We start from the raw sequence: 27184 nt of genomic DNA on the forward strand, positions 1-27184 counted from the left end.
ACTTTAATCCCTTTACTCTCTGTCTTTCACTCACCCCCCGGTGATTCTGCCACTATTAATACTGACATGTTCAGTGCATACATTTCTTCCCTCTCCTTATGTTGAGACCCTTATTGAAATCACTGTCGTCTTCCTATTTGCACTTTACAAAAGTGACAGATTCAGACTGCACATATTACAAACGGTCACATTTTCCTACACTATTACAGGACGTTGCGCATTTTTTATCATTATAGGATTTTCTCGAGGTGCAGTGTTGTTTCTCACCTTGGCTGCACCCCGTTTGGCATTTTGCAGCACACTGCAGTGGGTTGAAAAAGTGCAGCAGACTCAGTGTGTCGCCGGTAATCTAGCAGCACACTGCAATTTTGGTGTCAAGATTGTGCTTTGCCTTACCACTCAGGGTCAATAACACACCTTTTTTTGCCATTTAAAATACATGGAGCCACATAGCACAGCATTTCTTAAAACACCAATCACCTTTTCATTTTTCCCTGCGTATTCACTTTCATTTATCATTCTTTAACCTGACACATCCAAGTGCAATGTAAAAAATATAATTAGATTCTGATTCTTCAGACTTATTTAACAAGTACAGGTAATTTTAATAGTTGATACAGGCTTGTTTTGTTTAATGATCAATGATATCTCGAGTTGTTTAGAGAATTTTTTCACACAATAAATAGATGCACTGATGCAACTCTTTCCATTTCTGATTCGATATAGAGAACTTAGTTTGGGGGATCTGCTGATACCAAGAACCAATCCAACATAAGTGTGAAATTGATAAGCTCTGTATCTTGATGCATGCTCAATTATTCATGTAAGAAAATCCCATAAGGTGGATTCTGTTCATCTCAATGTTGCTTTACGTAAGCAACGTCGAGATAAACAGAATCATCCTTCTGGATTAAGCTTTATGCCTCACAGTGAGGAAGAGATGTGTGGACAACATCAGGCTCAACGTAAACATTACTTTACTAACTTTGTGAAATAAAATGTGACCAACACAAACACATTAAAATAATCCATTAGCATAAATTTACTAAATTCACACTCATTTGTAAAATAATAAGTAAAAGCTGGTTTAAGACAGCCATTATTCATCCAATTTACTTGCATTAGCTTCATTTCAACTGAGAGAGTGAGAGTCATTAGGCTACTGCATACTGCTGACATTTACAATGGTGCTACTTTCTTTCCTGAATCTCCTCTCTCTCACACACACACACACACACACACACACACACACACACACACACACACACACACACACACACGCACGCACACACACGCACGCACACACGCACGCACGCACACGCACGCACATCGCATGTGGAGCTGTTAAGAGACAGCTGAAGTGAAATAATATTTAATCAAGTTGAGAACAACACATTATGTTACTGTCAATGTAATAAAAGCTTCCAAAAATGTGCTACTCCAACCCACATGCTTCTAATTTCTATCTTATATTAAGTCCCTCTGCACACTCCAGTCAAGTCAACAGTGTTGCAGCCCACTTAAAAAACAGAAAATCCCATTAGGGGCCATCATGTCTTAAATCTTCACTCTAATCAAATCATAAAATAAAGTAAATATTTCTTTGAAAACTGTATTCAAAAAACATTATTTGCAAAGTGTTAAGGCCAATGTTTGGGCCACCTGCCAGTGGACCTCCTATTAACATTTTTAAGTAATTTTTATTTAAATAAATATATTTATACAAATACATATCTGTACATACTGTTATTACTGGGCCCATTTGCAGTACCTTCACAACCCACCAGGGGGCATGGGGAATTACTGGCACACTCCAGGCTAGGTTTGCTCTCCTGCTAGCTGCTGCTGACTTGATGCTAACAACATTAAAACCTGAATTGAATGGATCATCTTATACATCTGCAGGTTGTTCCCGATATCCAGTCCTGAATTTTTAAGTATATCTGATACCAAATTGTATATCCCTATTCATAATACATCAAATATTTTTAAACAGACAGTTTAGCTGGACACAGTCTTGTTAAAACAGACAAAATCCTTCATCAAAGAAATGTCATTCAAGCATATTTTGCTCTAAAGTCTGTGTATAGCGTTCAACATTAATGGTGATATGCAGGTTACCCATCCCAAGTGCATATACATAATATCATCATCGTGCATAACAGCTTTTGAATTGTGCTATAACAAGATTGATGGTCCGTAGCCTCTTTCAGTTTTATGAATTCTCCCTAGAACTTTAAATTTACTTTGTCAAAGAAGAAAGGTTTTTGCTTTTCCTCAATTTATTTTATATCAATTTTTGTTCCTATTGAAGTTAGTGGGGTCATCTGGGGGTCATATTTTTTTCTGTGTGTGGTAGATGGCATTTCTAGGTGCTGGGCTGAACAATCTTCATTACTGTGGTTTTTGGAGGTGTTAAAACAGCTCGTGATTTGCACTACACAACCGTATCTGCTTTTTAATGCAGAGCTGCCAGAGGGCAACAAAGATCAGAGCCAGTCCATGTTGCTTTTTTTCCTTCGAAGCTTTATCCATTTCATACTAAATCATGTTTCTACTTGACAATTTTGCCCATATGTTGACTTCTTGGCAAATTCTAATTAAGCAAATATTTAAAAAAAGAAAAGATTTTCATATTCAAGTGAAACGTTGTCCTTGCATTATCAAAATGACACAATGGGCTTAAATGGAATAAATCATTGCTTTCCTTTATCATTTATACTTGGCAGTATTTCTAATTTGTGTCTTCATTTACTGAGGAAACCATTGGTATTCTAAGCAAACACTGCTTTACAATGAAACTATGGTAATTGATCTTTCTAAATATTTCTAGAAATGTAATTCAACATAAAAAGCAACTACCTTCTCATCACATCCAACTTTGTAGCTAAATTCATGAACTAACACGAGTTCCCCCCTCTGACGCATATTTGCAGACAACGTTGGGAACATTCCTTTTATACTAATTATTTTCTCATAACTTTTACTAACCCCTGAAACATAGATGGACTATACATGATAATCTCACCCTAAAATCCATATGTGCCCCATGTTTAGCACACTTGCTGGACACCTTTATTTCATAAAATTAGCTGCTTTCCCAGTCTTCCTTAGGATTTGTGAACATTTTAATCAAGAGTGACAGTAACGCTACTGTAACAGTCCCAAGTAGAAACAAGTATCGTCATTTTGGTCCTCTTGCCAGTCACATTATCTTTAATGTTAAATGCTGAAATAGTTTTTGTCAGTCTTTAATGCTGTGGATACTCACACGCTTGAGAGCTTTGCCTAACTATAAATGCATATTATTACGCATATTACATTTTTTTGCCAAGTAAAGCAATGTTAGCGAAGACAGCCAAGTCATGTATGATATCTTTACTTCTAACACGTGTACAAGATTTGAGACTTTATCAAGAAAAATGTGAACGTAAGTAAAGCATTTCAAATGCCTTTACTTACATTCAGTCTGAAATAGCTTTGAAAAGCAAAAAGCACAGAGGAGAATGAAAACCAGAAGTAATCAAAAAATAACAAATCTATCATCAAGGGTGTAACTGTTCTGAAACCGAGACCAAATCTGTGATGCAAATGTCTACGGTCTTGTGTCACAATCCTGTCGTCTCTTGCTGTGATCCATTGCCAGCGTCGTACAGCTCTCATTATGTTAACAACAGAGGCATGGAGAAGATGTTTGGGAGAAAAACTGCTGTAAACTTCAAATGCAGAAAATACACTAAGCGTCTGTTTAACCATCTTTTATTTTTTCTAAACCAACATCACATTTTGTGCTGCAGAGGCTTGTGTATATTTAGCTTGAGAAAGATTGGTTTGGAAATAGCTTTGGCATTGTGCATACGTAATATTCTAATTAGCTATGTGCTCGAGTTGGTAATGTTAATTAGCCACATGGAGGTAATTGGATGATTAAAGAAGAGTGGGATGAATTTTAACAACAATAATTTTAACAACAATATAAAGAAGATGTAAGAACTGTGGCTTCAAAAATATCTATTGCAAAATTTGTTACATCCCTAATGATTACATATCAGCAAACACAGTAATGACACTAAAATCAATGCAAAAGGTATTTTAAGAGATGGAGGCAAACAAATAACCCCAAAACAACCCACCTGTCCAGTGTCCTCCTAGACAAAGAACAAGATTTTCATGGCTCAAGTTGGCACCTCTGCTCCTTTCCAAGGCACAATGTGCAGTAGCCACTGAACTAGAACAGCAAGTTGAGTTTGAGACTGAAGGGTGCCTCGTTTAAATTCTTGAAACATTAGGCCTTTTCTTGAACCTCAAAAGTACAGCCAGTTGAGGACATCGAAACCTACTGAACTGAGGTCTCTGAGTACAGAGAACAGGAATTTGAGCTTTGCATATCTTTGTGACAACCCGAAATAACCTCTGTGAGGAGGCTAGCTTTGTCCAAGATCAAATGGGAAAGCTGAGAATTTCAAAACAGTGGTTTAGTATGAGTCACACCGCAAATACATCTAGAACAAAAGGAAGACATATAAACAATAATCAGTGTGAAAAACAAACAAAACCCAACATACATATTTCATTAAGTCTGAATCTTAATTGGCAGTCACTTAACACCCACTGAGAGAAAGTGGTGCAAGCGATAACAATCACAAATGTATACAAATTGCAAGAAAGCAGGTAACAATGCAACACAACAAAATATAGCCGATTTCATGATTTGCACTGTCGTTCTTGTACGTTGTATTTGCTTTTATAGCTATGCTTATCCATGTGTGAAGCCCATGCCCTTCAACTTACACCCACACTAGAGCTGACAAAGTGGAAGACATTAGATCTTTATTCACTCCAGTGAATCATTTCTGTCTTTATTTATTTACTAGCAGCAAGGCATAAACAAGGGCAGTGACAGAAGCTGAAACAATGGTCAAATTGATGAAGCACAAGTTGTACTATTTAAAGACTGTTTCTTACATGGCTGTGAGTTAGAGCAAGAATCCTGTGCTATAGCGCTATCCAGGCTCTGCCCTGCTAAAGGGCATGACATTTACAAGCATTTCATTTCAGCAAAACGCTTCACGATGTGATCAGTAGAGGCAAGAATTTACAGACTAAGTACCTTTTACAACATATCACACTCTCACGAAACAGAGGAAATTTGTAAAATTGTGATAAGAGAAAACAGTTCACATACACAGTTTAAAGCTACTGTGTTACAGCAGGGTATATAAATCGAATTCAGCAGAAGCTAAATGACTAAGGTTCCACTTATATTCACTATGTGGAATGTATGCATTTGTATGACAGCGCTGAAAACATGAGCGAACACACCACTTGCAATAAAGGACTCTTGAGCAAAGTCCCATGATAACCTTCATAACAATGATAAATGGCTGAAGCGTCCTGCTAAGCTACATCATATGGCTTTCCATTACACTTAGAAATGGAGCATACACAGAAGGATTTCTGCAAAACACAGCAGGGGGATTAACATCTGGAAACCATTGTATTTTTAACATCATTTTGTTTTCGATTTCAATCCATGCATCCATAACTGAGCCGCGGACATTTTCTGAGAGATGGATCGAGAGAGCCTGGTGTGCTGCGCTGTTTGTTCTCACACAATCCCCCCCAAATAACACAAAACAACAACAATGCAGCTAGAGGCAGAGCGCCATTATCTTTAGAAGGAAAAACTGATGAAAGGAGTTTGAGTTTCAGTCATTCTTGGCAGTCTGCAATTTATCAGTAAATAGCTTTAAAAAAACAAAACAAAAAAACCCCACAACAACAAAAATGAACCCTACCCCCACAGTGCATTAGAGGAGTGGCCATATCACACTACACTTGCTATGACAAGTATCCATTTGCCTGATAAGTAAACCAAAGCTGCTCTTCCTCTGATAAGCCAGCTCAAACACTGATCATCACTACTCAAGTTAGCCAGGCAAAAAAAAAAAAATAGTACAACAGGCTGGCAGAGCGCTTCTTAAACTTTTCTGCCATGCCTCCTTCAGAAGCCAAAAACACCACCCCGCTCGAACTTCAGGCTGATTATTAATTAAAAAATAAAACAAAAACGCAATGAACCATCCTAACATTTATCAAAACTCTTGATTGCTTGTTTTCCCTATAGAAATAATATTGATTCAACTTATCCTGCAGTAGCTCTATGCAATAACACAGCACGTCTAGAAGGTGAAACTATCGTAAATTTGTATTATAACACAACTGAAATCAAACAAGAGCACTGAGAGAGCGCAACTCCCCTCGAACAGCAACTTTAATGCCTGCTGCAGCCTCCTTTTATAACAACAAGCTAATGTCTCTTACCTTTAATCTACGACTTTGAAGTATTACATACTAAAATGATGTATTTTATGATCTTTAACCATATGATTGGAGCAGAGTTGGTGCTCTCTATGCCTTTTCATATAATATATTATACCTGATATGGTTTCTTGGATTTTTCAAAGCCCAACTTTGACCTTGGGCACTACCAATGAAGGTCAAGGTCACTCATATCCCCCAAGGCCTAGTATATGGTTTTGAAGTTTGAGAATGACCTGAAAAATAATTATTAGTAATATAATGTTTTTACGGATTTTCACATTTGCTGTGACCTTGACCTGATTTTCACCTCAATTAAATCAGCTTGAGCTGTTATTGGTATCTACAATCACACAAAACCTGAACATGATATCTGTAATACTGTGGATGCTAGACTGCTAACAGACAGACAAATGGAGCGGTTTACATACTCCCTCCCTTTGGGGGGGAAATAAAGCATAAATGAATGCATTAGCATGGGATTGGAGGTGGGGACTTAACAATGGCTAACACTGTCCACAAAAAGGAGACATGAATAATGCAGTCACCTTTCCTGTTACGGTGTAATGCAGACTAGCAATTCATTCAATGCGCTGTTCTAACCCATCTCTTAATGAGGAGGCATTTAAGTAGTGAGTGTGTTATTCCTCAACTTAACCATTAGTTTCTATAAATATGCTTGTTTGTCCGGTCCTTGGGATAAAACCATAAATCAGATGAAAACGGTATGAAAATAGTCCTCTTTGAGTCAGACGTGAGGAACACACTCCGAAACAAAGGTACATTTAAGTTGGCACAGGCTTCGTGCACAGACGGGAAGAAGACAGGCAGGAGATTGTGCCGTGAAAGAAGAAGCCCCATAGACGCCGCTTTCCACAGTCACAGTTTAAATCACTGAATGTCTGAGACAAACTCTTTATCAAGAGCTAAGAGCCTGAAGGTTGTAGTACCATCTGAATGAAACACCACTGATATGTTCTGGGTCAACTGCTCCATTCTTTAATGCCAGTTTTATTTTGGAGGATACAATTTGAAGAACCCCTGCAATGCTAAAAATTTTAGAGGGAACCACTCATGCAACACCACAGTCTGTCTTTGTTAACGGGGAAAAAATGACTAAAGGAGAACGAATATAGGCTGAACACTGCAAGGATTTTACACTGATTCTCTGCTGTGAAGGGTATTCTTTCCACTAGGCAGACACTCTTTCTACATTATTCAGGCTGAGAATGATCTAGCTGTACTCTAATTGCTACATATCTTCCATCTCAGGGTGTGGAGCTGTATAAGACCACCCACGAACCCTTTAATGGCTCCACATGGCTCATTAGCCACTAATTACACAAATCCATACATTCATAGTCAAAAGTAACTTTACAATTAGTCTATAAGTGCTTTATATAATACTCTGTATATGTTAAATACAAAGCTTTGTTCACTGAACCAACCCTTGGTTTGCTTCACACACAGATAGTAAACAGCTAATGCCTTTAGCGTGTGTGTAAATAATGCATGATATCAAACAGTGTGTACTGGAAACAGCTATTGATCATAACCACCTACTTTCTGTAAGTGTTACTTGATCACTAACACTGAAGGAGACTGTTTTGTTCTGTCTCTGAATAACTTTATACTGGGACACACCTGGCGCGTTTTAGAACCAGAGCATTTGGTCTTTACGACATGTTTTATTTTGTAAACTAATCAGATGCTCGGTGCCGTTCCGCTGTCTGACTTTGTGCCCAGCTCATGTGCTCTGTGCAGCTTCGCACTTCTGTCAAAACCAGGATATGGGCGCGTATTTTTAGCAGTGTGGGGAGCCGCCTCTGGGACGCTTCTAAAACGCTCTCGGGCATTGTCAAGAAGGGCTGTGATCAGTTCCAGCGGTTGCAGCTGAGATGCAGCAGTCCCTCGTGTGTCTCAGCAGTCAGGGAGGCCCGGCTGCCTTGTTATTTCACCATCACTCTTAGTCTTGTCTCTGCTAAATCGCATCAGCCCCCAATTGACCAAGTGTCACGCTTCAGAGGGAAGCCCGATATCTCTAGCCTTGCAGACCTTTTACTTGTCCATTTCGCTTTCCTCAAATGGACATACTTTTACTTTTTACCAGCTGCATAAAGTACAAGTTGGCCTGCACAATTTTTCTGCCATTATCAACTTGTCAATCTTTTCTGTAAGTGAAAGTGAAAAAGTCAGAAAAGAAGTTCACAGACATGCCATCTAGGATCTCGCTGTGTATGACGGTGAGCTGCTGCTTCACATGACTCGAGCCTTACTTATTAACAGAAAAATAATACCCTATTGTCTCCTCCTACATAAATACTGCAGAACACAGCAGTGAGGTCAGGGAACAACGATGGTTTGTGAGCTCCTAAAGCATGCTCCATCGCTGTCATTTTCGCCTCTCTTTATGCAATAGTAAAAGAAAAAAACAAAAAAACCCTCCATCCTCTTTTTTGTTTTTTATTTCTTAGCTGTCGATGAATCACTTGACACTTTGATGTATCAGAGTTGACCTGAAAACAACCAGAAAGCTTGATCTGAATGTGCGATGAAGTTTTTCAAGGCAAAATTTGCAAATTATTACAAATTATTCACCTGCACATAGAATTTCTCTCACTGGCTTTAATTTACAGCACATGCTCACAGTTTTGGAAACATTGAGCTCAATATATTTATTTAACTACAATACATCGTTCCTCCTGGTAGCATTTCAATCAGTATGTCCTCATGCTTAGATTAAAATTAGACACATATTTAATTATCTTAACTGCACTACTGTAAAATTCTGTATAAACAATCATTCTGTACAATACGATAATTATAATTCTACAACTGTTTACACCTGTTTATAACTTGCATATTTCTGCATAGTTTCATATTTATATCCTGTTCATAGCCTGTACATAACTTGTATACCCATTACAGCTAGGGCTGAACGATATATCGCATTTGCGATAATATCGCGACATGATCAAGTGCAATTTTCTAACCGCAAAGGCTGCGATTATACTGCGATTATAAGGCTGTCCAAATTACTACCATATCCCAGAATTCATAGCGCGGCCCAGCCAAACTCCAGTTTCCAGCAATGGCGGCCGCTACTAAGTTTTAAAATTACTCATACTAATCTTTCTGGGTCACAAAATAAACTTTTAACATATTTTCAGGCGAGAAAGTAGTTGTGTAAACATCAAATATCTGCTCGGTTTATCAAGATATCCCATATTTGCAAAAGTGCTTCGACGTTTTCAGAGGCGTCTGCTACCCACCAGCTCGACAGCTAGCCGAGAGCTCGAGGGTTACTGATGCGGCCGAGAACGGCACAACTCCCGGCACATCATTTTCAGATCACCGCGGAGTTTCGCTGCTCGGGTTAAACGTAATATATAAGTCACTTAGACAACCTAAAAATGTTATTGTTGGGCTTTTTTCAGTGTTTTGTTTGTTCGTGAGTAAATCGGTTTGGCTGAGATTAAAGTTATTAGATTAGATAAAATAAAACTTTATTAATCCCCCGGGTGGGTTCCTCCTTGGTTTTCACACAGCTGACTAAACGTCAAACAGAAAACTTATTAAACAGAAGTATGAGACAGTCGAGAATTTACACCAGTGTCTGGTTATATTTTAGATAGCAAGAGGCAGACGGCCGAGTTTATTAAACTCCACCGAGACAGCGGTGACGCTAATCAGAACTAGACCGTCCAATTTCACGCCTTTAAATTTTAAAGGCGTGTTTGTGTGTGTGTTTATACAATTGCTATTATGTTTGCACTTTATGTGTAATGTTACTGACTGCAGAGATCAGTAAGATGTGTGTATTTTTTATTTATTAGTTTTATTTATTTAATATTATTTTTTAATTGAATAACTGTCTAGTAGTTCACAGATGTCGAAAAACTGAGTGTGGTAAAGCCACTGATTTTGTTTATGTATATTTCTGCAATCTGCACATTGTACTGACTTTCATTTTAATGTTTACACCAGGGTTCATTGTCAGCACTTTATGCTCAGATGTTTGTAAGCTAAAAATAAACTATTGTGTATGTTCAAATATACTGTTGTGATTGAAGAAGTTAAATAAAAATGTCAGTCATCAATTCATGCATCACCTCATGTCATCATAACAGAGGTCTGTCTTCCAGGAAAGAACAGTTTAAAATTAATGTAATATAGTATTGGCCATACTATATGATGTATTGCTTGTCTTTGTTTAATAATACAGAAGACAAAGACCTTAAAAAATAATCGCATATTGCATCGCAATCGCAATATTGGGGCAAAAAATCGCAATTAGATTATTTTCCATAATCGTTCAGCCCTAATTACAGCCTGTACATACTTATAGTTATAGCAGATTCATAACATACCTTCATACCGTGTACATTTTAACATACCCATAATAGACCCATTTTTGTACCCTCATACCTATAACAGATGCATTTCTGTAATATATCTATATACCTATATTGCTAATATATATTTTGTAATATATCTATATCATGGCTAAAGCACTTCTGGATGGATGCAAACTGCATTTCGTTGCCTTGTACTTGTGACATGCGCAATGACAATTAAATTGAATTCTATTCTATTCTAAAAGAAAACGAATTGTTATGCATGCATCATAGAGATTAAACTATAAATCGTTTGTTTAAAACGATCGTGGCTCAAGAGTTGGGCGTTCGCCTTGTAATCGGAAGGTTGCCGGTTCGAGCCCCGGCTTGGACAGTCTCGGTCGTTGTGTCCTTGGGCAAGACACTTCACCCGTTGCCTACTGGTGGTGGTCAGAGGGCCCGGTGGCGCCAGTGTCCGGCAGCCTCGCCTCTGTCAGTGTGCCCCAGGGTGGCTGTGGCTACAATGTAGCTTACCATCACCAGTGTGTGAATGTGTGCGTGAATGGGTGGATGACTGGATATGTAAAGCGCTTTGGGGTCCTTAGGGACTAGAAAAGCGCTATATAAATACAGGCCATTTACCATTTTTATTTTTAAAAAAAAATATACATAACTCTTTTTTTATAAATCAAAATGATCTCTGTGTACTGTTTTCTATTTGATTTACATTTTATGGAGGCCTAAAATATTCATGCCAAATTGACTGGCTGTATTTTTCCTTATTTTCTTTAAGTTATGCATCATAGAAAGAATACAAGGTATTACACACTGGCATCCAAACAGAATAAAACATTTGAAAAATGAAAAATAAAAAAAGGAGACCACCAAATAAAGCATATTATTATGAGTCATTCACAGATATGGATCATTTCATAAAAGATGTCAGAATCTGGGACTACAGCAGAATAAACTAATAATGTCTTAATAAGTTGTCTTGTGTCCTCAGTCACAGTCATATTATTTTTTGTATATTTTTAGCTCAGCCTTCACTGTTTGTGCCGTTTCATGTTTTACCTCACAAGGATTAAAATGAGGTGATTTGCACAGAAGATTGTAATACTGGCGGAGCCCTGATCAGATCTCTCACATGTATCCCTTGGTAACAAATCGCACCTCATCTCCAACTTTACCATTTCTATTCCTTTTTGTATTTATACCATCCTTGAAAACAATATTTCCATATTATATCTGCAGTGCTATTTTCTAAACACTATGGCTGTGAAAGGGGAAAGGAAGCCTAATCTGATTGTACTGTGTTAACTGTGGCAGCAAGACTTTTCAATGTGGAACAATGAAGGGATGGGTTTAATACGTTAAACTGGAAGCACCAGATAGCAAATGATTATGCTGAAATGAGTATCTTAAGCTCCTTATTTAGCTTTTTGTTGTTGTTGTGAAGAATGCTTGGAGGTTATTTCCCAAAGAGGGAGCCAAAGGCTGTCTCAGCACCTGTGCACTCTAACCTCTGGGCAGAATAAGGGATGAGCTCCGAAGCTCCCAGTACAAACACAAAGAAAAGAGGGGCTTTTAGCACACCTTAAAAAGCTATTGCCGTGACCTAGATCAACTAAGTAACACACTTTCAATCAGTAAATGTAAACAGTTTCCTCCTTGCATTATGTTAGTAATAAAAAAATAGCTACAAACAGTAAATATCTTAAGTTTAGCCATGTCATAAAGTAAAGCTCATCTGTAATCCTGGCAGATCAGCTGTTCTCAATGCCAGCTAAGAACATCTGTTGGTTCAGGTGTTGCTCGTCTGTGCATCCAGGTGGCAAATCTTAAAGAGGGTGTACTTTTTAAGACAACTGCCTACGACTGCTCTGCATCTGCAAGCTACTTAGAAACCCAGCTCCACCTGGTCCTCATTTTCAATCCGTGTCTGTCCTAATCAGCATCATATTCATTTTCTTTGAAGCCTGCTCTATATGAGGATCTTGCTGTTCTCCCTGGAAGGGCGAGGAGGTGTGCTCTCTCCATCTTCTGCTTTCTTTGCATGTGCATGGAAAGGGGTGGGGTGAGATCCCGGAACGCTAAAAACAAATTACTGCAGATAGAAATAATCTTCCTTTGACTACAGACTTCCTCACTGAAATGTGTCTTCTTCTTGTTGCCTAAAAAATAAAAAATTCAGCACAGTTTTTTTTTTTTTTTTACTTTAAGCAGCTATATTACTTTTAGTTATGTTTAGGGTCGTCAGTAAGTGTAGGAGTGACATTAGCAGTAGTAGTCATAATATTTACTGACTGTGGCAGCAATAGCAGTTGCAGTAATGGCAATAACAATGACACTGCCAGCTTTGCTGTTCAGTCCTGGCAAATGGGTGAGCATTTTCATTTCAATCTGATTATTGCACTTTAGAATGTTTCATAGCTACTGTTGCTGAAACCAAAGGAATTTAGTTATTTCTTTTGGCTGGTCCATGTATTGATTTGGCATAATCTATAACTGATTCATTATTCCAACAAAAGAAATGTTACACTTTCTCGAAAGCGGTTCACTTGTAGCGCTTTTGTGTTCCACGTTATTATAAATGTCTGCAGACAGCTTGGCGTGAGCGAGTTCACAAGCTCGAGCCACTGCAGCAACACTAATCTGACTGCTTGTCATGCAGTCTTCCTCCAAACCGTTCGTGCTGTTCGCTGTTGTAGAAATTGTTCTGTTACATGCACCTGAATGCTGCATGAACGGGCAAACATCCCAAGTTATATTTTGTTCTGAGTAAAATGTGCACAAGTCAAGAATTTATGAATAATATCACAAACAAAAACCTGTCTCTTCACATATTGTTCCAGTCAAATGTCATTCAAGGGTTTTTACTATTAGCTATACTGTGGAATACTAGACTGTGAAATAACCCATACAGAACTGAGTAGTAAACAAGGAAGTGTATAATAAACCAAAAACACTATAGCTCCCTGAAGCTAGACATAGTTTTAAGACATCTTTGCACAGCATTGGGAGTATCCTACTTCCATGAGGTCATCACCAGGAATGGCTTCCAGTAGAGCTGGGCGATATATCGAGTTTTTAAAAAATATCGATATATTTTTATACGAGATATAAGATGTGACAATATCCTTTATATCGATATAGTCTATGTTACGTTATAATTATACTTGCGGAGCCGCAAGTTTGCCTCTCTTTCGTCCACTTTCGTCTTTACGCAACGTTACTCGGCCTCGCCTCTCCTTCACTGAACACAACTCCCCCTCCTCCCCCATCGCTTCACCTGCAGGAAGCGACAAGATGGACACGGCAAATCCGTTAACGAGTTACTGCGCATCGCCCCGTGCGTGGGGCTGGACGGCGTCAACGTGTTAGCTAGCTAACCACGCTAACGAGCTAACCACGCTAACGCCATGCAGCCCAGAGGTGCTGCACGGACTAAAATCCTTTCATTTTCTCAAAAGTTGACAGCGCGCCTTATGTATGAATTCTGGTTGTGCTTGATGGCCGCGCACCGATTTTATGTGGAACACGGCGCTCAGCAATCTGTCAAAAAATGTTTTAGTACGACTTTGGTAAGCTACGGAGCTGCACCGCTTGATGGATTGTCGGAGCATTACGGCTGAGCCTCGCGGAGTGATACGTACTGTGCTTCAACGTAATATTACCTTACTGTGTATAAGGACCATAAATGGCACCTGTTAAGAGACGTGGTTGCGAAGCGGATTTCAAACTCCAGGTTGTCAGTCACGCAGTACAAGTTGGGAACAGAGCAGCTGTGAAATCTGTCCTTGTTATAGTGCTCGTCTTTTAGTTTACATTTTGACTGCACATTTGTGAGCTTTTTGTTATGCACAAAAACAACATTGTTTTCTTTTATTTATGGAGCATTATTATTTAATAAATGCTCATAATTTATTTTTGAGTAAATTTTATGTACTTCTGCTCTATGTTAATAAAAGTGCCTGTGTGACATCTGGGACACAGCTTTGACTAAGAACTCTCTTTTTGTTCTTACTTTATGGCTTTAAAAAAAAAATATCGAGATATATATCTTATATCGCCATCCAGCTAAAAAATATCGAGATATGAATTTTGGGTCATATCGCCCAGCCCTAGCTTCCAGGCTTTGCAAAGGGATAATTATCTGAAAAGGAGAGTGATTGACTGTCAGGCTGCTTGGCCTCCGCATGCTTAGGGACAGGTTGGACCGCAGAAGGATGGAAAAGCGGCCAAAAGTACTCAGAATAAACAGGAATACTTTAAAGAGAGCTGGAAACACATTGCAGGTGGGACTTGAGGAGCTTGCTGAGAATAAGACCAGAATGTGCAAAGCTGTCAAAGCAAAAGGCAGCTTCACTGTAGGAAACAAAAAAAGTAATATATATTCAGTTTTTTTTTGTTTACTTCATAATTCCATGCACTGAAGAAAATGTTAAATATTTAGCCAAGTCTTCATTGATTTTTGACTGGTACTATAGATTTGTCTCTCTGCTACCTTCCAAAACAAAAGCCAAAGGTAAAATGCTGCCTTTCTAAAAACTGTATATAATTTTTCCTTTCCACCCTTTTCTTTGTAGTTATTTGAAGAATTAGGTTCTCGTCTTTTCACCTTTTCCTGTGATGCCTTTTCACAAATATTGTTAAAATACAGATAAACAGACTAGTGACAAAACTGTCTCTAAAATCAATGCCAGGAAATTGTTGATTTAATAGTTTTGGGGAGCTGTCTCTAACCTTTTTAACAAAAACCAGAGCCTTCAAAAAGAACACTCAGGTGATTCATTGCCATCATTATCAGAGTAGGCGTAGGAAACCTAATAAATGCATTTTTTCATGTTACATGTTTATTTGTCACCTCCCTGGATCGAACAGCGGCACTTTCGTGTGGCAGGCAAATGTGTAAATAGCTACTAATGCCGCAATTACTTACATACACTAATTATAGTTGGTTAAAATCAATCAGCATTGTATGTAGACCTGAAAATGTTTCTTAATGCTGGAAGTGAGAAATAAACTCCCGGTGCACTCATTTTTACCTGTGCACTTTTTAAAAAATGAGTTTTGGCCACAGATTGAATGTTACAGAGAGTGGATAGCACCACCACAATAACAGTTTCCTCTGCTGCCTGGCAGCAATGCTACTGGTCATCAGTGATGCCATAGGGGAGCAAAAGGATGATTGGACCATGAACGAACCTGCCCAAACCCCAGTGATTACAGACATTGACAAAAAAAATAAAATAAAATACGAGTGAATACAAGTGTATACAAGCAAAATAACAACAACAGCAAAAAATCTTTAATAGACATCAAACATCAGGAAGTAGGTTCATGCAGTCCAGAGTCAGCAGAAACATATTGTTTATACTGCAATATGTTATAAATCTTAACATACTCAGTAAGTAACATCTGTGGAAGTGATTTTTTTTCAGCTAAAGAGCAACACAAGGTAGGAAAAGTGGAGCCTATTGTGCCTCGACTTAAATGAAGCTGAAGCTTCATTCTTCCTTGTGAACAAAAAGTCAAAGCACTGCAAAAGAAAAGTAGTCAATACTGGCCACATTATGAATGCAAGCATTCTTTCAAAAAGCTCTCCCCGAAGAAAGGAGACGTGAATGAAGGCTGAAGATCCACATGCATGGCTGGCTCCGTATCTCAAGAGCAGCCTGATAGACTTAATCCTTTTCCATATACTGGATCTATACTGTCAAGTCCTTGAGTCGTCCGACCAGTACAACCAGCATTTCCACTAAAACACTCCTTCTGACCATCATTCTTAAGTAGTTTGGGTGCAAACATGTTACCACCAGTTTTATACTTTAAAGACTTTTTGAGATTTAAAACACCATTTTAAGAATCTTTTGAGTAACGATGTCCATGGATCTCTCTCTGGCAGAGCACCAACCCACTTTTAGGAGACAATTTTGGAAACATCTAAAAGGACTACGGCTGCAGGCTACATATAATGAAGTAGTGCATTTAAATGAGAGACAGCTTGGGGACAAGGAAGAATGCTTTACTCAGATCAGTAAACACTGAAATAAAACAGAAGCTTGAGGATGAGGTTCACTAAAGGAGAGAGAGACAAAAAGAAGGAAGCAGGCCTGCAAACAACCTATTAATATTGGACATTTTAAGAGAGGAAGAGATTAAAGAGGACAGCGAGTGAAAAAGACACTGACAGAAAGGATGAGAGAATGATGCAGGCATAAAATACCTCTGATATGTGTGGTTTTAGAGAAAAAGAAGAAAGCTGTGAAAGATTGTCTATAGCGACTACTTCATATTCAAGAAAGACCAGTGAAAAATAAACACAGTAAGAAAAACAGACCACAAAGTAAACATCACTTTCATAGGAGCCTTACAAAACGTTTGAAAAGGACAGCTGTGGCCTAGATATAGGATAATGCATGACATAGTTTTATTAAATAAAAAAAGAAATGACTGCCCTCTTCCAGCACCAGAGTCAATCTGCTGGAAATAATATTCTGGCAATTTTCACCATGGCAACCTAATGCCAGTACAGGCTGTGGAGTGTTGTTACAGATCAAAAGGGGTTTACGGTATAGCTGTGAGGCAGTGAGCAGGAGCAGAAAGTTGCATCAAACCCCAGGATAAGGGAGATAAATAATTACAAAAACAAATACACACACACAGATCTACACTTACAGAGCCTAATGCTACTAGAGACCGACACTTTCTTAAACCTCGCCCCAACAAAAAGCCCAGTTTTCACTCTAAATACAAACAATTTATTGCATGGAGAGTTGTGTTTTGTCCCAAAAGGAAACCTGTGTCGCCACAACGTCCACAGAAAGGCTTTCTGTTAATAAAACAGTTTTTATTCCCACTCAGCTATTTTTATTGTTGACTTATCTTTATTGCTCAAGTCATTTACATTTATTGTATTTATTTCACTTATTTCCCATATTATTCACACCTTTTGCTTTCTTCATATTTGATGGTCTTATTTAACCGTTTACTTTTCCTTTAGACTGCGATCTATTTTGTGGTGCTCTGTAAAACACTTCCTAAATATGGTGGCATCAGACATGAATAGTATACAGGACAGGAAAGAGGGGCGAGAGTACAAGGGAAAGATGTGTACCTGGGCCACTGCATTTCAGCCATAAAGCACATGGTTACCTGCTCTAACATCAAGTTAAACTGGTGCCCACTAAATGCTACTTGTGAGTTTCATATTAGACTAACATGTCCAGTTGAAAACAAACAAACAAAAAAAAGTGGGCTTTGCCCACTCAATATGGACATTAAAAATGATTCTGACTCCACTTTTAGTATCTTGGTTACAGCACAAACTCATATAATGGTAATATGAACACTTAACTTTAAAGGCACTCTTGGCAGACTGAGACTTTGTCCTTCAAATGTGTGCAAAACATGCAGTAGAAATAAATGTAAAACATCACCTTTTTTGAATGCACTAACTAGACATCTATTCAAAAACCTCTCCAAACATGTCAGGGTGACAAAAAACACGCAGTGAATCTTTAAATATAATAGAATAATACTTCCTTATCATCGAGTTAGAATCTGTATTGAGTATCCAAACCATTTGCCAACAGGTTGGCTACTAGTGAAAAGTGAATGACATAATTACAAACATTTCATTAAATGCAAGCTATGCTTTTAACTATGAACTTCTATGTTATTTTATACACATTTCATTTCTTGTGGTTTAGAAAAAAAAGAAAACATGTTTTTGACAACAAGTGGGGAAAATATGATGGTTACAGTGACCATCAGACACTGTCAGAATCATCTGTAGTGCATGACCTAAAATTTTCATTTCTCTAAAGGCAAAAGAGAGGACAGAAGCAAAGGCAGAAATAACTCATTCTAGAAATGACTTCCGACTTAAGATAGATAAAAAATGAAAGGAAAACCCCGAACCCCTGAGCCCAACAGTCGTGCGGGGCATCTTCCTGGCATGGTTCGATGCACTTGTCGACCTAATAGAGAAGAGTCGCTACAAATTAATATGAAGTTATTCTGGGTGATCAACTTAATCCTACAATAAATCCAGATGAAAGTGGTCGCTTATATGACCAAAGTTCCCCCATCCATATAGCAGAAAGGGTCGCTCGGATGCCTTGATAAGTATGAAAGTGATGTGAATAATATGTCACGATTTCAACCAAAGTAAAACCCCAGAGATTTAAGGCTGACTGTGTGGGGCAGCACTCTCCATCATGAACTGACGTAAGATTTTTGCTGGAGAAAGGTGCTCCATCGTTTCAGTAAGCCCCAGAGACTTGGTAGAATCTATGTCAAGGTGTACTGAAGCTATAGTGGGAGAACAATGGCGGAGCACACCTTACAATGACACCTTATGTTGGTTTTTCTTTCAATTTATCACCAGTCTGGTAGAGCAAAAAAGAAAAGTTGACTCAATCTTACACTTTCTTGGAATAAATTCTTGCTAACATTATAATATATTAGTACCACTTCAGACTCCATCTCTTGAGGTTCATTAGTGCCAACGGCAAGACTTTGCAACTTTTATTCAGAGAAGTACTCCTCCCCATTTCTTTTTTCAAAGTCCAATGGGGAACTGAAATCAGCAAATACTGCAGGCAGGTGCACGTCTATATGAAGGAGAACAGTGAAATAACTTTATGATTGAGCCTAAAGTGTTGAAGAAGTTTATGTGCAAGAAAGGGAAGAAAGTAATCTTAACTGATTAGAGAAAAAAAAATTGATGTTGCTTTTTGAAGCTATTTACTTAAAATAACTGGGGGTGGGGGGTTTAAAGAGCCAAACCAATGACACATTCTCACACAAACACATCCTCCCCATTGCACTTACGGCAAATGAATGCAAGATAAAACCAATAACACAGTCTAATATAAACAGCCTCTCTCTCTCTCTCTCAGAGCTCACTTTACAAATCACATTCAAATAGAAAATAATCAAACTCTTCTCGCTAGAAAAACAAACGGCCTTAAAAGCATTAGTGCCACATCTGCATGCACTCAGTACTGGTGTGTTGTGACAATCTCCCACAGCCACTACATGATGACAGAAAGAAAGGGAGTGCGTGAGAGTGAGATGTATTTCATTAAATCATTTTGTTGCATTTCTTTTTTTTTTTTTTTTTTTTTTTGGCCAATCAAATAAGCTCACTGAATCAAATAAAGGAAGAGAGAGAATAGGCCAGTTGGTTGACATGTCACATAGTTTGCAAGGTATCATGCAGAGTAATAGACAACTGCAGATTGCAGATTGCATTACCTTCCACCTAGCACAGAAAAGTTGAGTCTGAAAGAGTATTTTAGTACTATAACTTGAGACAAAATGATTGCAATCAAACATTCATTCATTGAATGGGAATGGTCTGTAAGCTGTGCAACACTGAAGCCAATGGAGTGTAGGGCTGTTCGATATAACGATATATATCGGATGACGATATACAAAAGTCTATCGTTTCCTTTTACGCTATCGTTTGTTTCATGGTATCGCAAAATAAACTGTTTACGGCAATATTTTTTTCATCGTTTTGATGGTCACTGTAGTGGCTATATTAATTTCTTAAAGTTCTCTCTTTCTCTTATATTTAATATAACCACACTACAGACGGACAAGCGCCTGTTTTTATGGGTTGTCGTTAGCAACAACGACGGTTACACCATTGCATGTCCGCTTGTTTATTTTCCACATAAACCTTTCACAATAAAGCTCAAGATCCTGTTGAGAATTTTCAAAATAAACAGAATCACTTGAAAAAGTATGCAGAGTATTGACAGATGAGAAGCAAAAAAAGAGTCGTCAGGTGCTAAAAAATAAACCTTAGACTCAAACGTTAGAACAGGCTTTCCCCGCAGCACGCCGTGTAATAAATACACACAAAGAAAACGGCGGCTGTTACAACCTGTCTAAAAATGTGTAGTTTCATGCATCGGTTAAAACACTTGACTCCAGGTACAAGACGCCCAGCTGGAAACACTTCACCTACCCGAGATTCACAGAATTTACAGAAAATATTACATTTTTTGTGATTTATATCATTATCGGACGATAGATGTTTTATATTGGGATATGAGATTTTGGTCATATCGCACAGCCCTAATGGAGTGTTTTCCTGCAGTCTTAAAAGAAGACCCCCTGCCAAGGGAAGCTGACTGTGTGAAGCTGAACAAAAAGCCCTTATTTGAGATTACACTACAGCCACATGTTTACAGTCAGTTAGCTATAAATAGAAAGAAACTGGGAGAGCCAGATGGAGAGATGCAGAAAGAGAGAAGGACAAAGAAACAAAGAGAAAGGCTGTGGCGTTAGACGTCTAATTCAGGGTGATTCAGTCTGTCACCACCTACAGAGCCTGCCCATCCTCATAAAAACAATGATTCTGACTTGGCTCACCAACAACGCAACATGACATTTAGCTCCTAACCCTACCATAGAACTCCCACACATACACAAAGCATTACGAAGAAAGGAGGCCAAAATTTAACACAGATACAACAAACAGATACAACGATGCCGACAAACAAAGTCTTGATGACATTTACACTTAAATATCAGCATGAAGCATAATCAAACGCGCACATTATCCCTTATACACTCAAAGAAAATTAGGCCGAAACATAATAAGTGAATCTGCAAATACAAAAAGACGTGCAGAGACAATAAGGTGTTTCTAAGCACCACAGTGAACAAATGATCAGTTACGTGATGATCCTGTAATCACATTAGTGATAAAAATCCAATTAAGTCCTGATTATACATCAGCCTCTTTCCTCTCTACAAGAGCCCTATAGAACCACCACCAAGGATGATGGGAAAATGAATAAGTCATTCCCTTTCTAAGCTGCCAGCTCTACAAAGTCTTGCCTAACTCATACCCTCACATAACCCACACTACACTGTCAGAGAGCAGATACTGCACATAGCCCGTATATCATCATTTTCTCATAGCACCCACTCAGGAGAGACTAAAATAAAACTTATTTGGGTGCTTCTGTAAAACAATGACTGAAGATGTACTCCTACAAAATCTAATTCCAGACGGTGGATAACACTAAATTTCTTCCAGTCATCCAGCACTTTTCTGTCCATAACATCATGCTACACTAGCTTTACTCCTTTCTTTGTTAGTGTCTCCCACACACGCTCCTAGCTTTCACCGTGTTTAGGAAATTAGTATTTGTATCATTTCTCCCTAAACTTGCAGCAAACTATAACCACCACCCTTGGAATACCTGCCTCCCACATCCACACTGCAGGGAAAAAAACCAGAACCCTCCGCTTTTGGAGAAAAGTGCCACAGGCTTTGTTGGGGTGAGGTAAGTGGGATTTTCTTAGAGCCCACTCTTCAAAATGAGTCTGCATGCAATTCTCTTTCATTTTCCAGGACCTTAGCTTAATTTCGTGTGCACTTAACTGACAATCTGCCATACGGGATCATAGATTTCGCAAACCCAGAGTCATCTTAGAGGATTCATTTCTCTGCCTTCTGCCAGCATCTCTTCATTTGACGTAATCAGTAATTAACAGAAAGTAGAAAACTAAACATCTATCCTTTAATTAAGTGGTATTATAGGCAGAGGCTCGAAATGTTTCTGTAGCTGGGTGAAATGAGGGCAACAGTGATAAACAGAAGGCAGGAACTGATTAAACTTTCTTTTCCTAGGGAAAGTGATCACATTCGAGGAATATGAGAGAAAGAAGAATTACCTCATTCTGAGAAGAGATACTTTTTTGGCTCTAGAGTATATATATCTGTATTTTGTGAGCAGTATATTGATGGGTTCATTTTACCCAATTCATTCTATCCAGAACTTACAGAATCGTTTTACAGTATAAGTGTTAGGGGCCAATATACCAAAGCCTTCTTTTATCCTGCACTACAATAGTTTTATACTTTAAGCCTGAAGCTACTGCAGTATCTACATAAATACTAAAGTAACTGCACATTTAAAAATAACTTAAGTTCCTCAGAGAGGCTCAACGTTTGGTCACATGGATGTGATCTATTATAATGGACGTAAAGAGCATTTCCTATTGACACAAGTCCAATCTTGTCCAGATTGTCAAAAAACCCGAACTACAACTATTTGCTAGGATAAAAGACTAAAAACTTCTGGCTTTGCACTCCAGACAAAACCATCTTTGACAATAAAAAGGCAGGAGAGATAAGCCCGATTTAATTTCGCAAACCTCTCTTTCAGAGAATCCTCTTTAGTTGAGGTGGGTAGAGGTGGGACGGGAATATGCAGAACCTCCTACGCACATTCGTAAGAAGTAATCCATAGGGCTGTTCACTGGCGTGTGCATGTGTGTGTGTAACACTCCAGCAGCTCCACACAGACACATGCAAATGAAGTAAAGTCTCAAGTGAAGCAACAAGGGGAAAGGGGACCAAATAGCGACTCGCTGTCAAGTGCTGAGCACAAATATGAAAAAGCTTAGCCTCTGAAGCATTTTGATATGTGAGGGACCTAATATGCTGAAAGAACAATAAGTCACTTCTCTGTCTCTCCTCCTCATTCTTCACCCTCTGACAGTTGTTTTTTTTCCCCTCTCCCATATCTCAAAACTGTGTGATACAACAGTTTAATTAAATAAAATGACTTGGCAAGACCACAAACAGCAACTGAAGGGCTAGCAATAAAATTAAACTAGCTACATCATAATTAAACAGAGCCACCGTCCTTCAGACCCTAAAATATCACCCTTATTATTGCCGTCTATTCCTACCACTGTTCTGCAAACACGAGTATGTGCCAGCATGGTAAGAAGTCATGCATGCCCCACTTAAGCTACAAGAAATGGGAAGAGGCCAGATTTTAGCAATCCACTGAAAAAAAGAAAATATTGTCTAAGTGTCAGGCTCTCTGATGCACACTTGCTTTGTAAGCCTGAGACTTGCAAGACTTTGCTGTAACAAACCATGGCTGTGTATAGTAAAGTAAAATCTAGTAGGTAGGTGGTATATAGGAGAGAAACTAATCCAAACAGACATATGCGGCATATATAGGATAACATTTTAGACAATGTAATAGAGGGAAGGAGTAAGAGACGTAGAACTTACATGGCCATGGTTGATGAATCCATGTTCCCTGGCGATGCGATCAGCTTCCCCAGGGCCCCCATTGATCTGGACAGCCCACGTGTTGGTATAGACCTTTGCAGCATCAATCCAATTCAGTTCAGCTGTCAGCAGGACAAAGACTGTCCACAAGAGAAGTAGGGCCACCCTGGCATCCATTAAAAGGACAACTTCACAGCGCAGTTTATCTGTCCGTCTGTTGCTGTGTCCCAGGCAGAGTGGGGATGCTCCACCTTACAGCAGCAAAGTAGAACACTGGCCTGGAGATGAGAGGACAGAGCAAACTATAAACACAAACATGGCCTTCTTAACTGGGTCACTCTTGGGTTTGAATTACCTACCGCAGACACCGTTCACAAAAACAAACCCAGAACTGCATCAAAAATAGACACCACACCCACAGACTTTATCAAGCATGAAACTTACTCACAGTCTGCTGTCAGACTCTGAGAAGAAGACCACATCTTAATAAATGTGAAAAGCATAAATATTAGGTCAGAAACAGACAAGGGCTGTGCCAAAAACTAAATCATTTTCCAATTCTCTTTCATTTTTTTTGAGACTTGAAATGGTAATGTATGATAATGATATACAGTAGGCATGTTGCTGCAATACAGGAAGAGCTCCTAGCAAACCAATATACAGCTACTGGCAAAAAGAGGGGAAACGTGTCTGAGGAAGAAAATATTTAAATTTTACTCATGCACTGCTCTTCATTATAAGGTATTCCATTTTTTTAAATAACAGACTGCTTATTAGGTATGAAAAGGTACTTTCAACACATTTAACAGAATAGTAAAATAAGCACGCTAAAAAGGACCATTATTTGAGCAGATGTTCAAATGAGCAAGATTTTCAACTGATATCGTCTGCTGCTCTTTGATTTGTAGCTCTTTGGATCATAAAAAAGGGGCCTGTAAGTCAAACATAAAAAGGAAAGCTTTAAGGTAAGTTAACTGACTCAGAGTGTGAAGACAGATAAGGTGTGGTTATCTGCTAAGTATATCAGCTCATCCTAAGAGAACAGGAGATAGAGACCATACAGGCCTAAACGGCTCACTGGTAACGCTGCTGATCACACAAAAATGATATCAAATGTATCAATCCACACAACACACTTAACCGATGTGGAAAAAAAAAAAACTCAGATGTTGTAAATTTGCTGAATTTGCAGTGTAGACCCCCCAATTTGGTACACTTCCATTTAGAATAGTTATGTCAACATTTCTGGACATCAGGATTTTTAGATTTAAAGTATAAAACTGTTAAGTTAGCTGTTCATTGCCTTAGAAACCCTAAAAAGACAAAAAAAGGGGAACACTTGATCATCACAGTATAATACAAAGTCACTAAACTAGTCATTACTTCAGTGTTATCCATCTGTTCAGTTAGAAGGCATACACACATGTGACAGACCAAGGACTGGGGATGCCGTGGCATTTGTCACACGTGGTCAATGCAAAGTTTCTTTCATCTGTGAAGAGAACAGGGTGCCAATGACGGACCTGCCAGTTCTGGAGCTCTCAGGCGAATGCCAATTGAGCTGCACTGCGCGGTGCTGTCAGGAGCTCATGCCACCCTCATTGAGTCCAAGTCTTTGTACGTTTCTGACAGTCTGGTCAGAAACATACACAAGTAGCCTGCTGGAGGTCATTTTGTAGGGCTCTGGTGCTGCTCCTGCTGTTTCTACGACCCTCTTCAGCTTGTCTTATGTAACGGCCTGTCTCCTTGCAGGGCTCTCAAAATTTCAAAATCCCTGGTAGCCCTTCGGGCAGGGACTCTTCAGTTTTTGGTAGCCAAAAATAAATGTAAGTAGCCCGAATAAAAAAGAGAGCAATTTTTTTGATTGATGTTTTGTTTCCTGTTTTGTTTCCTTTGCAATATTATACATTAAAGTATAATATTGTAAAGGAAACAAAACATTAATCAAAAAATTGTTGAAAAACAAATTACAACATTGTGTAAAAATTACAATCATCAACTCAAATACTTGGTTCTAATTGAACAGAAATTTCTATGAACTTGTAAGAACTGTGTAGGACATGAATCAGTCTGTGTCAGATCCTGAATTTGAAATTTCCGCTGAAGTCACGGGTAAGAGACAGTGGAACCAAGATCTAGGCCATTTGCTTTTTGAAGTTTGCAAAGACTGCTAAATTTTGCCAGTGGTAGTTCACTCTTTGCAACATAGTACGCTGTTCTAAACAGATTTTTCAGGTTTATTTTTATTATGTTATTTGCAATTGGTGTTTGTTCTGGGAAAGATATTGCAGACTGAGCAATAATGCATTTCTTGCATTTCTCATGGGTTCTAATGGGGGCCTTTCTTAAAATGACTGGTCCCAGTAACAAAGGCGCTTGTCGACTCAGAAATCGAGACAAAACCAACAACACACCCGGCAGAACATTATGTTATTTACACGGGTGCACATAAGTGGTCCGCATGTGCGCATTCGCTGTCAAAATAAAAGACTCGCACCAGATAAGAAGTTGCAACGCGCGTTTGCGTATCTGATTGAGGAATCACTCATCTTTGGAAAAGAGAGTTTATTACAGAGAAATGGCTCTTTCCAAAATAAAAGCTATACTATACGCTTCTTCTGGGCTATATTCTCAGCAGCATATTGTAGCGGGTCAGGGCTGTTCGGGGTTCTGTTTGTACAGTTATGTTTTGTTTATGTTGCCATAGTGACGGGTGACGCCCTCTCGCTGCGACGGTGTGACCTTCCGGGGTCAGAGGGCGCCCTGTGTGTTGTTGTTGTTGTTGTTGCTGTTGCTGTGCGGTTGCCGCGCTGAGCAGTTAGCTAGCGGCAGTGTTCTTCTGCAGATGTCAATAAACGGCTGTGCTCCCTGGCTAGCTCACGGGAAGCAAGACCAAACGACACCTCCGTCTCCTCGTTGTCTGAGCTCGCCACATTGGTGTCAGAAGTGGGATGATGGTGGCACCCCATGTTCTGACCCGAGTGACTTGGTGCGCCAAAAGAAGGCACCTGGACATTTGCAAAGTGAAAGCAAAAAACAAGCGCAAATTCAAACGCGATTTCAATATGTCACATATTGACAGTGGCTCACCGATGCCAATGACATAATTACCCAGCTACATTTCCGAAAGAATGCAAAAGCATTGACATATATTTTTTCCTTGCTATGATAGCCCGACGGGCAGGGCTGAGATAGATTTTGGTAGCCCGACTGGAAAAATCGCTAGCCCCGGGACGTCGGGCTAGCGATTTTGCGAGCCCTGTGTTACAGGTATGGCCCTTTAAGGATGAAGCCTGATGGGAAATGTATTCGGGATGTGTGTAGCGGGACTGCCTGGTGTATATGTGAAGAGAGAGAGCGGAGAAGGTGAAAAAGTAACGGTTAGCTACAGAAGAGACGAAAAGAAAAGAAATAAAAGGAATATAATAACTCCCTCGACAGCCAGAGTTGTGTCGGCGAT

General features: G+C 38.9%; 1 protein-coding gene across 1 annotated transcript in view; it reads right to left on the reverse strand.

Moving 5' to 3' along the window:
* Positions 1–27184, reverse strand: part of furinb (furin (paired basic amino acid cleaving enzyme) b) — a 99141-nt gene that overhangs the window by 62803 nt on the left and 9154 nt on the right. The window contains exon 2 of the mRNA XM_026176391.2: positions 23725–24002. Coding sequence (XP_026032176.1) covers positions 23725–23901 — 177 coding nt within the window. The 5' untranslated portion in view covers positions 23902–24002. The remainder of the gene's footprint in view (positions 1–23724; positions 24003–27184) is intronic.

Source organism: Astatotilapia calliptera, chromosome 7, assembly GCF_964374335.1.
Source record: "Astatotilapia calliptera chromosome 7, fAstCal68.1, whole genome shotgun sequence".
NCBI lineage: Eukaryota > Metazoa > Chordata > Actinopteri > Cichliformes > Cichlidae > Astatotilapia > Astatotilapia calliptera.